This window comes from Carassius auratus, chromosome 9, assembly GCF_003368295.1.
Source record: "Carassius auratus strain Wakin chromosome 9, ASM336829v1, whole genome shotgun sequence".
Lineage (NCBI taxonomy): Eukaryota > Metazoa > Chordata > Actinopteri > Cypriniformes > Cyprinidae > Carassius > Carassius auratus.
In genome coordinates this window covers 34,411,061-34,423,061 of record NC_039251.1, presented here as the reverse complement: position 1 = coordinate 34,423,061, position 12,001 = coordinate 34,411,061, and the positions used below count along the sequence as shown (strand labels likewise).

Here is a 12,001-nt window from a genome sequence, read left to right as displayed (position 1 = left end):
CTGAATGAATTCACTGTAGATGCACAGTCTGACAGCAGGTGGCACTCATGAACCGCAGGAGAGTGTTTCCTCTGTATCCTGCCATCAGAGCGTCTGAAGAACCATGAAATAATTCAATCACACAGTACATTCTTTCATATAATGTCCCTCAGCAGACTTCCTTCAGTCGTGTTTTCACACACAACCAAACTATACTCTGTGTGTTTTGTCTGCGTGAGACTCTTAAATCTGAAACGGGATCATTAAAATAAGCTGATATGTCAAGTATGTCTTCGAGACCAGCGCTAATCTGCTCAGTGTGATGAAGTCAAGAAGATGCTAGAGAAGATGAGATGTTTGAGGATGTGTCTGTATGAAGGTGTTGTCTGTGGTTCGGTCAGGTTACAGTAATGAAGCTCGACTGCAGGAGGCTCTGCGGCAGGACGCGTCTCGTAAGGGATCGGTGGTTAACGTCAACCCTGTCAACACACGGCCCCAGAACGACACGCCAGAGATACGCAAGTACAAGAAGAGGTTCAACTCCGAGATCCTGTGCGCTGCTCTCTGGGGTGAGTGACCGCTCATTATCCTGAGCGCTGACCAGTCTAACTAACATTGCATTGGGTTGAGAGTGAAGTGATCTCCACAGGATTAGATCTGAGCAGTGAAAGAAGTGCTCTTCAGTACTACAGAAACACGTAATTCTGCTGAGCTCACAGAAGAATCCGTACTGTATGCATCTCTCGTCATCGTCTCATCAAGCACACAGAGATACAGATCTGTTTCAGCTTGTATTTATTTATAAAGCACAACTAAACTCTGACCAGTGTGCCGTACAAAGTAACCAAGCACAAACAGAATTAAAGACAAAGAAAAGGTCACAAATAAAACTGCAAGACACAGGGCAGAACAAATGCAAATCACAAATAATGAGCCAGATCGAATCAAAAGGTTTTTAACCTGAAAGTTGAATCCCAGACTCCTTTGGCTGTAGTCTCTGGAGCTGATGCTGATGCTAGGAGAGCGAGCTGTGTAGTGTGCTGATCTGTCTCTGGTGTGTGTGTGTGTGTGTGTGCAGGAGTGAATCTGCTGGTGGGCACGGAGAGCGGTCTCATGCTGCTGGACCGCAGCGGTCAGGGCAAGGTCTACCCTCTCATCAGCCGCAGACGCTTCCAGCAGATGGACGTTCTGGAGGGACTCAATGTGCTGGTGACCATATCAGGTAACGGCTGGACAGTGTGTGTCACACCGCTGCTGAGTGACATCACCTGTGTGACCGGCTGTCTCTCACACACACACACACACACAGAGAGACACACACACACACACACACACAGAGAGACACACACACACACACAGAGAGACACAGACACACACACACACAGAGAGACACACTCACACACACACACACACACACACACACACACACATACAGACACACACACACACACATACAGACACACACACACACACACACACACACACAGACACACACACACACACACACAGAGAGACACACACACACACACACACACCACACAGAGACACACACACACACACACACACACACACACACCACACAGAGACACACACACACACACACACAGAGAGACACACACACACACACACACAGACACACACACACACACACACAGAGAGACACACACACACACACACACACACACCACACAGAGACACACACACACACACACACACACTCACACACACACAGACACACACACACAGACACACACAGAGACACACACACAGAGACACACACAGAGAGACACACACAGAGAGACACACACACACACACACACACTCACACACACACAGACACACACACACACACACACACTCCAGCTCGCCGTCTTCAGATCCAGGTCACGCTGCTGAACAGCTGCTTTCTCTCAGATGTAGAAACAGAAGGCGGTTAGTTATTGAGACTGGCTTCAGAAACACTAGACCTGAACAGAGAGAACTCATTACACCGCTGACTCTTACTAAAGTTACTTTCTACTGCTTTCATTTAAAAAAGGGATGCACAGTATATGATATATCTCTGGGAGTTCCTGTGGCTCAGTGGTAGTGTATTGTGTTGTGGGATCAAATCCCAAGAAACACACACACAGAAAAATAAAAGTAGAGCCTGAAGACGCAAGCGCCTGCTAAATGTAAATATGCTGAAATTGTTCAGCTCGTTTTGGCTGATACTGATATATCTCATGTTTGGAGACAACAGCAGACAACGGAGGTTTTCACAATCCGTTTGTAAAATATTACATTTGAGTGAATAAATCTGTTCATAAAAACTATTTTATTGTGTCATGTTTATGATAGTTATTCATGTAAGCTGTAGTGCCTGTTGACTCTGTTGTGTCTGGACTGTACTGTACACACAACACAGAGCAAAGACGTGTAAACCAACCCAAAACAGCAGGAAGATGTGAGCCTGAAGAGGAGCGAGCGCTCATGGGTCCACGCCGGATCTCATCAGCTCACACAGCAAGCACAAGAGCAAGAGCTATTCAGTTCTTCTCTTTCCTTTGTAGGGAAGAAGAATAAGTTGCGGGTGTACTATCTGTCCTGGCTGAGGAACAAGATCCTCCATAATGACCCTGAGGTGGAGAAGAAGCAGGGCTGGACCACCGTAGGAGACCTGGAGGGCTGTGTGCACTACAACGTCGGTGCGTCTTCATGTCCCATCACGGTCTTATTTCTGCTCCTCACTCAGGTGCTGGTCTGATCTGATCGTCTGTCGCTGTGTTTGCTCTGCAGTGAAGTACGAGAGGATCAAGTTCTTGGTTCTGGCTCTGAAGAACTCAGTGGAGGTGTACGCCTGGGCTCCCAAACCCTACCATAAGTTCATGGCTTTCAAGGTGAATGAGCTAAAGTGAGCATGAGTGATGTTCAGAGCTGGTCACACTTCTGAGGAGTCCACACTGACCAGTGAGCAAAAGAGCATCATTACTGACCACAAACAAACACTTTTCAGGTCTCCACTAAACATACGAAATGATTCAGAGCAGTCAGTTTATAGGGATGGTTAAAGTACACAGAAGTCTCCAGACATCAAAAATGTAGCTTCTACTCATATGAAGGATAGCTTCGTCTTCCAGGTATGAAATCATCTGCATTAAAGGATTAATTCAACCAAAAATGAAAATGAAGCCATAGATGAAGGTCATCCTACTGTAGGTGTATATGGATTTCTTCTTCCAGACAGATTCAGTTGTAGTTTTCTAATAAAAATGGTCTTTGATCTTTCAAGCTGTTGGATAACACTTAGCGAGTGTTGCAATGTATCGGTCCAAAGGTTAAATAAAAGTGGCCATCAATAAAACTGTAAGAAAAATAACCATAATTGAAAGGTAATAATCACTTGATCTAGCTTGCACTCTCAGTTTTGGGGGGATGATATGAGGTCATCATTGCTCTTGCACCGCTCAGAAGTGATGAACACCGAAACACAGCGGAGGGGTCAAAACAAAACAACGGTCATTAATACGAAACAAGGTTTGTAAAGAAGACGGTAGGAAGAAATGGATTTAAGCCAAGAGGAGACTGGGTTTCCTTTGCTCTTGTTAACAAGCTGACCTCATGCGTCATCAGCCCAGAGCCGCTTTGTGTTCAACTGTTAGCACAAGCTAGAGGAAAGTGTTTATTACATTTTGAATATAGTTATTTTTCTTACAAAACACATCGATTCCACATTTTTTTCCAGAGACCAGCACTGTTTGTTTGAGGAAGTTAGTGTGCAACGACTTTAACAGCAGCTACACAGAAGCACAATATCACCAGAATCACCTTCAGAGCGATTTTTCCAGCTGATAAATTGTAAAAACATTGACAGCTGGTCAGAGTTCAGCTGACTGTAAAGAGCCGAGCGCTTCAGGATGAACACATCTGCTCTGGACGCTAATGTAGTTCTGGTGCCTGGAGGGAATGGGCCTTCAGTCAAAGAATGAATAATGTGAGGTGTTTTCTCTTTGTGTGGCAGTCCTTTGGTGATCTGGTGCACAAGCCACTGCTGGTTGACCTCACGGTTGAAGAAGGCCAAAGGTTAAAGGTCATCTATGGGTCGTGCTCTGGCTTTCATGCAGTGGATGTGGACTCAGGAGCCGTCTACGACATCTATCTGCCGACTCACGTATGTAGTGATGGAGAAGAGCATTGAGCTTCTTCATCTGACCCTTCACCTTCTCTTTCTCCGTTGCTTCTAGATCCAGAGCAGCATCCAGTCGCACGCCATCATCATCCTGCCCAACACGGACGGCATCGAGCTGCTGGTGTGCTACGAGGACGAGGGCGTGTATGTCAACACCTACGGCCGCATCACCAAAGACGTGGTGCTGCAGTGGGGCGAGATGCCCACCTCCGTCGGTGCGTTCCTGCGGTCATGTGTTATCATGTGCAGCTATAGAGTCCACAGTGTTTTTCTGTTCTAATATCAGACTCTGGCAGTATGAATGTGGAGTAGTTGTACCTAGCTGAGTGTAACTGTGTTTGTGTGTCTTGCAGCTTATATCCGCTCTAACCAGATCATGGGCTGGGGAGAGAAGGCCATAGAGATCCGCTCGGTGGAAACAGGACACCTGGATGGAGTCTTCATGCACAAAAGAGCACAGAGACTCAAGTTTCTGTGTGAGAGAAATGACAAGGTGTGCTTCTGGATCCTCTCTCATGTTTCTGCTGTAAAATCAGTTAATATCTGTGTCATGGGTAAAGAAAGTGAACATTGGTATTGTCTTGAATTAGTGTGAGTTTAGTTTAAGAATGACGGAGCTGTATTAATACCATGTTTTACAGTGATAAGAGTCTGATGGGAACACATCCAGACTTTTCTGCAGCAAGCGGTCAATCATGTGATCTGTTAGAATAGTGTGAAAAGGTCTTTCTGTGTTTGTCTGTGTGTTCTGCAGGTGTTCTTCGCCTCGGTGCGCTCCGGAGGATCCAGTCAGGTGTACTTCATGACGCTGGGACGCACCTCTCTGCTCAGCTGGTGAAGAAGCGTGGGGTCTCTGGACGAGATCGGCCTGACACACACACACACACACTGAGGACGGCTCCAGTGTTACAGTATTATTGCTAGTCTGTGTAAATGTCTTTCTCTAGAGTGTAATCAAACCTGACTCCACTGAGAGGAACACTGCTGTCGTGTCTCGCTCACACAGTGCTCAAACACTCAATGCATTGTTTTGTCATGTATCTTTTATTTATGGTTTGTATTTATTTCTAGGGTTTTGTAGTTCCAGTAGTGTAGAGGATCTCTGAGAGCTGTCTCTGTGAGGAAGTGACCGCTGTGTTTGGCTCATCAAACACCGTCTGTCCTGTGGTCTCTTTCATCATCTTGTCTGCTCTCATGCCGCCTCTTCTCTTTTCTGTTCAGTTTTTACAGTCTCTTATCCTCTTTTTCTTCTGCCATGTGTCGGAGGACCGTGGCCTCCTTCCTGTGTTTGAATTGTGCTTCAGAATGACGAGTGAAGGAGGTTAAATCAGGCTGTTTAACAAGCATCTGAACTGCATCCAAAGCTCAAACCTGACCGTGTGAGGAGCGTCTTTGAGAAACTAGGAGTGAAACTAGTTCTGCTTTTTCATGCATTGGACCTGGAAACTGAATCTGAACTGTCCACTCAACATCCAGACCACAAGCCGCCGTCATACAACTGACATTTGAATCGTTTTGTACGGTTTTTCATGTGCTTGACCAATGAGTTTTGGAGATAGGTGTATGTCATCACCATCAGAAACGCAGGAGTACAGATCTCTGTGATGAAACACTACCTTCTGTGAGATGTGAAAGACCTCTGATTAGTCTGAGTTGAACTGAACTGTGTTGGTTTAGTGAAAGGCAGGACTGAGCAGTCAAGCGATTGAACCAAATGAAGCCAGTCCAGAGACGCTTCCGCTGCCCCTGCCTTTATTCGGTCTTCTCTTCCTGTTAAAGTCTACACACACACACACACACACACACACACCCATCTACTGGATGGTGTCTGTTCTGGTTACTGGAGGTGTTTTCTCGGTTTACTTCATCTCTCCACACACACACTATAGATTTATATGCTCTATAAGTTCTATATTTATGTTTCTTGTGTTATTTAGCATTAGATCATATTAAGATTTCAGCGAAGCTGCTGAACTTTCAGTGAGATTTGTCGTAAGCAGAAGGTGAATCGTGCCGATGTCAAACACTAAGAGTGAGGCAAACGTTTAGAAACGACGCGAAATGAAAACGGTTTTGTTTTTAAGCTTTATCTTTGAGAGTCTGTCAGATCTTCACCTGATATAGTGACCTGAAATACATTCAGCTGGACAAAAGAAGAGGCCTAACGGAGCACAGCTGAGTAAATCTAACCTTCATTACTGTGTTTGAGTATTTCAGACTCATTGTTGTAGGTTAGGGGGTGATAATGCTGGATGGTGTTTCCTCGGCGCTGTTGAGACTCTGACGCTGGTTGTGTTTTCAGTCGTGGCACTGTACTGTATGTCCTCTCTCTATATGACAGGATCTCCTGTATTTCCTCATGCTCCTCTGTTTTTCTTTGGAAATAAACTTAATTTACTTTAAGAAGTGATGCTTTTGTTATTTGTCGTGTGTGTGTGTGGTGTAAATTATGTAAATTGTGTATTTGAATTTAATAATGTATATTTGATTTCATTGTAATCAGTTTCATAATCTAGAACCATTTGCAGTTGTGTTGTTCTTATACACTGCTCAAAAAATAAGAAGAACTCTTTTTACTCCGAGTATAGCATCAGGTCAGTTAAACTCCTGGGATATTGATCTGGTCAGTTCAGTAAACATTGAGACGACCCCCAAAACAGGAATGTTTCATAGGTGGAGGCCACTGACATTTATTTCCCTACTCCTCTTTTCTGACTGTTTTCCACTAGTTCTGCATCTGGCTAGTGTCAGTGTCATGAGATGATACTGGACCCTACAGAGAGTGCACAGGAAGTCCAACTCCTCCAGGACGACACATCAATACGTGCCATTACCAGAAGGTTTGTGTGTGTCCCAGCACAGTCTCAGGAGAGCCGCAGCAGACCGCTGGTGTGTCTCTGACCTAACTATCAGAAACCGTGCTCTTGAGGGTGAGCTGAGGGCCTGACGTCCTCTAGAGCCCAGATCTGACGGGAAATACCGCAGGACTCCATCCGTCTTCTCAGTTCTCAATTATTTAAGAAAATTGTCAGAATATATTATTTTTATTACATATATATATATATAATAAATATATAATCATTTATTGTCACAGATCGGCCAGGCTCATTCCCCAGCACACCCCATCTTTCATTTACCACACACACCTCAGCTTCATTCACCGTCCGATCTCGTGACTACACAGTGGAATTAACCTCTGGTCTTGTTTCTAGCATTGAACGTGTTGACCAACCTTACCTCCTCTCCCCTACTCCAGCGTAGATCTCCTCCATCGTCCGTCCAGGACAAGCCCCAGCGTCTACACTGAAGTGTGTGCTCCCCTCCATCCTCTGAGACTCCTGTAAGACAGAAGAGTAACTTACTCCGAGTAATTATATCATCCACGGATCTGGAGCCTGTACCCAGAACATAAGCTGCCCTGGAGCAGGTTAGCCGTGCAGCGTAAGATACCATGGCAACGAACACCGATTAAAGCCGAGCTACTTTCATAGTACCTAAAACTAAGCTGAAACATAGCTGACTAGCCACCTAATCCAGCTTCATGGTACAGGCCCCTGCTCACCTGTTTCCCTCTCAAGTCCTCTCTGTGAAAATAAACCGATTCTGTTTCTACTTACCCTCTGCTTCTGAGTACATGTGTTACATTTATATAATAATATATTTTATATAATGTAAATTACACAAATATAGTAAATGAATACATGTAAACACTGAAATATTTCCATTGCTGTATATGTGTGTATTTATATATCCATAATAATTACACACAGTATACGCACGTGTAAACAAAAACTTTATTTTGAATGTCATTAATCAATTCATTGTTTGATATAACTAATATATATCTATATCTGTCTCTCATAGAGGTCTGTAGAGGAACTACGAATTTCTCAACAGTGTCCTCTTTTTGTTTTGTTTTGTTTTGTTTAGTTCTTCAAAGTGCAGGCATTGACGGATCACGCCAAGCACATACACAGATGAACATGAACACTGCTCAAACCAGGCCAGATTCAGACATCTAGCTCAGTGTGTGATGTGTGAGAGAGTTTGGTGTGTTTGCTGGCACGTCTCGTCGTGTGTCCTCAGGATGTTCTCCAGCAGTGTGTCTGAGCGTGAAGCTCTGTGTTCCTCTGATGTGGAAGTGTAGCGTTTCCACGTATAGATAAGGAACAGGATCAGGGTTTCCCCGTAACATCTCCATAAGAGACAGAAACACAGAGCTGCTCATGTCCTCCTGTGTGTCCTCCTGTCAGCCAAGCTCTTCACATCATCATCATCATCATCATCATCACCAGCCAGTGCTTTCAGACATATATATATATATCAACACATACAAGAACATACAAGAACTTGAGGCAGTGTTTCCAGACACTCCCAAATTTATTTTGGGTGACTTTAATGGCTGCTCTTTGTCATCTGCATTACCCCACTATCAGCAGTTGAGCAGGCAAATGCCCTGAACGAACACTTTGCGAGATGGGAGAGTAACGTGCCAGCCAATCCAATAAGCCTTGATGGAGGAGCAAGCGCTTCAATAAGGGTTAGCTGTGAGGAAGTGGGGCGGATCTTCTCCCATATAATTTACAAACACCTTGAAACACCTGCCTCTCATGTATGCATCCTGTTTGCAGACTTCTCTTCAGCTTTTAATACTATCCAGTCACACATGTTGAGAGAGAAGCTGACAAACATTGGTGTAAATCTTAATCTTGTAAAGTGGATTCAGGACTTTTTAACAGGTAGACAACAGTATGTGAGGGCAGGTCACAGCCAGTCTAGAACCATCATGACAAACACGGGAGTGCCACAAGGATGTGTTTTATCACCATTGTTATTTATTTTATATACTAATGATTGTGTCAGTCACCATTCTACCTGTTCACTGATTAAGTTTGCAGATGATGCTGCCCTAGTTGGTTTTTTAACAGACTACAGGACTGAGGTTGATCAATTTCATGAATGGTGCAGTCAAAATTCATTAATTTTGAATATTTCAAAAACAAAAGAAATGGTGATAGATTTTAGGAAAAGGCAACCCTCCACTGCAACCTGTTACTATTCAAGGGACAGTTATTGAGACTGTGGAGGAGTATACGTATCTGGGCACTATTATTGATCACAAACTTACCTGGTCTGCTAACACATTAGCAAGATACTCGAAAGCACAGCAACGGTTTTATTTTTTAAGGAAACTGCGTAGTTTCAATGCTGATACAACAACTTTGACATTGTTTTATTTAACTTTTATTCAGAGTGTGGTGACTTTCGCCATCCAGTGCTGGGGGGGGGGGGGGGTCTTTCTGTCCAGAACAGGAATATGCTCGAAAAGGTGACTAAAATGGGCAGGAGAATTACTGGATCTGAGGTTAAAAGTATCTCCAATCTCGTAGATCACTATACCCTCAATTTGGCACTGAGGATACTGATGATCCATCCCACCCACTTTTTTCAGAGTTTTCACCCCTCCCCTCTGGAAGCAGATTTCGAATGTCCCTAACAAAAACTAAACGTGCCATTACATCATTTGTGCCGATTCAATGATATCGCTGTAGATGAAGTGACCCCAACTAAGCAAGCCAGAGGCGACAGCGGCAAGGAACCGAAACTCCATCGGTGACAGAATGGAGAAAAAAACCTTGGGAGAAACCAGGCTCAGTTGGGGGTCAGTTCTCTGACCAGACGAAACCAGTAGTTCAATTCCAGGCTGCAGCAAAGTCAGATTGTGCAGAAGAATCATCTGTTTCCTGTGGTCTTGTCCTGGTGCTCCTCTGAGACAAGGTCTTTACAGGGGATCTGGATCTGGGATCTAGTTGTCCTGGTCTCCGCTGTCTTTCAGGGCAGTAGAGGTCCTTTCTAGGTGCTGATCCACCATCTGGTCTGGATACGTACTGGATCCGGGTGACTGAAGTGACCCTCTGATCTGGACACAGACTGGATCTGGTGGTTACGGTGACCTCGGAATAAGAGAGAAACAGACTAATATTAGCGTAGATGCCATTCTTCTAATGATGTAGCAAGTACATCGGGTGTTATGTGAAGTGTTCCCGGTTCCGGTTTACCTAATTAATGCAGCCTAAAAATCCTTTAACGGATTTGGATATTAAAAGCATATTAGTATGTTATGTGTATGCCAGGTTAAAGAGATGGGTCTTTAATCTAGATTTAAACTGCAAGAGTGTGTCTGCCTCCCGAACAATGTTAGGTAGGTTATTCCAGAGTTTAGGCGCCAAATAGGAAAAGGATCTGTCGCCCGCAGTTGATTTTGATATTCTAGGTATTATCAAATTGCCTGAGTTTTGAGAACGTAGCGGACGTAGAGGAGTATAATGTAAAAGGAGCTCATTCAAATACTGAGGTGCTAAACCATTCAGGGCTTTATAAGTAATAAGCAATATTTTAAAATCGATACGAAGTTGATAGGGAGCCAGTGAAATGTTGACAGGACCGGGCTAATATGGTCATACTTCCTGGTTCTAGTAAGAACTCTTGCTGCTGCATTTTGGACTAGCTGTAGTTTGTTTAGGCGAGAGCAGGGGCGGAAGTACCATTTTTCAGAAAAACATCATTTTAAAAGATAATGTTGTATACAGAGATATATTTCTGCTGTGGCCAGTAACTCAGAAGTGTGGTCTAACAATGTCACGGTTCATTGATACATAGTGTCATCTTGTTGTCTGTGTGTAGGTTGCGGGGTGTATCACCTGATTGTTCTGTGTGGGCGTCGCCACTGATCTTGTCTTGTCTTTCGTCTCATGTTTGTCAGATCGTTGTTTGGAGTCCTGGTGTTGTGTTGTCCCCCGTGTAGTTGTTCCTGCTCTGGATCTCTCGTCGCTGTTTCCTGTTGCCTGTTTGTTCCTTGGATATTGAAGTGAAGTGAAGTGACATTCAGCCAAGTATGGTGACCCATACTCAGAATTTGTGCTCTGCATTTAACCCATCCGAAATGCACACACACAGAGCAGTGAACACACACACTGTGAGCACACACCCGGAGCAGTGTTCATCATTTATGCTGCGGCGCCCGGGGAGCAGTTGGGGGTTCGATGCCTTGCTCAAGGGCACCTAAGTCGTGGTATTGAAGGTGGAGAGAGAGCTGTTCGTGCACTATCCCCACCCACAATTCCATCCGGCCCGAGACTAGAACTCACAACCCTTCGATTGGGTGTCCAACCCTCTAACCATTAGGCCACGACTTACCCACTTCCCCACGACTTCCCCCCATTCGTTCTGGATTACCTCGTTCATCACTTCAGCCACAGGCACTTCACGGACTCCACTCACCACGAGCACCAGCACCCATCAAGGCCCCTTTGTTGCCATCTCTCCTGCTGCTAGTTTGTCTTGTCTTCTCCTGCATATCTGACTCCACTGTGGAATACGCTCATTAAAGAGATATTAACTTGAACTTGCATCCAGTCTTCTTTTCCGTGACAGAACGATCTGACCAGAATCATGTATGCAGCGGGTTCAGCAGCTTTCACCGAATTCATCAACCACAGCATAACTCGTATGGATCAGCATTTTGGGATTCTTGCTGCTCCTCGTTCACGGCACTCGCCGCCGAGATGAGAAGGGTTGTGGATATTGGATGGATATTAGTTTCGCTCAGCAACATGGCATCTCCACTTCCTCCCTCGAGCACCTCATCTCCGTCATCTCCGTCAGCGCACTCAATGGACAGTCACTACCTGCTCTCTCTCACATCACGGATTCCATCACACTCATCACTTCTGGTAACCACTCTGAAGAGACTCAGTTCCTCCTTATGGACTCACCTCACGCTCACATCGTCCTGGGTCATCCCTGGCTCAGGAAGCACAATCCCCGCATTAACTGGATTCTGGGTACTGTCAC

The 12,001-nt window shown here is 44.8% G+C and overlaps 1 protein-coding gene across 1 annotated transcript in view; it reads left to right on the top strand.

The window, feature by feature from the left end:
• Positions 1 to 6,555, top strand: part of LOC113109130 (mitogen-activated protein kinase kinase kinase kinase 4-like) — a 50,799-nt gene extending 44,244 nt beyond the window's left edge. Inside the window, exons 20-27 of the mRNA XM_026272696.1 lie at positions 381 to 548; positions 1,058 to 1,201; positions 2,532 to 2,666; positions 2,758 to 2,858; positions 3,980 to 4,129; positions 4,203 to 4,362; positions 4,501 to 4,640; positions 4,902 to 6,555. Of these exons, the coding sequence (XP_026128481.1) occupies positions 381 to 548; positions 1,058 to 1,201; positions 2,532 to 2,666; positions 2,758 to 2,858; positions 3,980 to 4,129; positions 4,203 to 4,362; positions 4,501 to 4,640; positions 4,902 to 4,985 (1,082 nt within the window). The 3' untranslated portion in view covers positions 4,986 to 6,555. The remainder of the gene's footprint in view (positions 1 to 380; positions 549 to 1,057; positions 1,202 to 2,531; positions 2,667 to 2,757; positions 2,859 to 3,979; positions 4,130 to 4,202; positions 4,363 to 4,500; positions 4,641 to 4,901) is intronic.
• Positions 6,556 to 12,001: the final 5,446 nt, after the last annotated feature.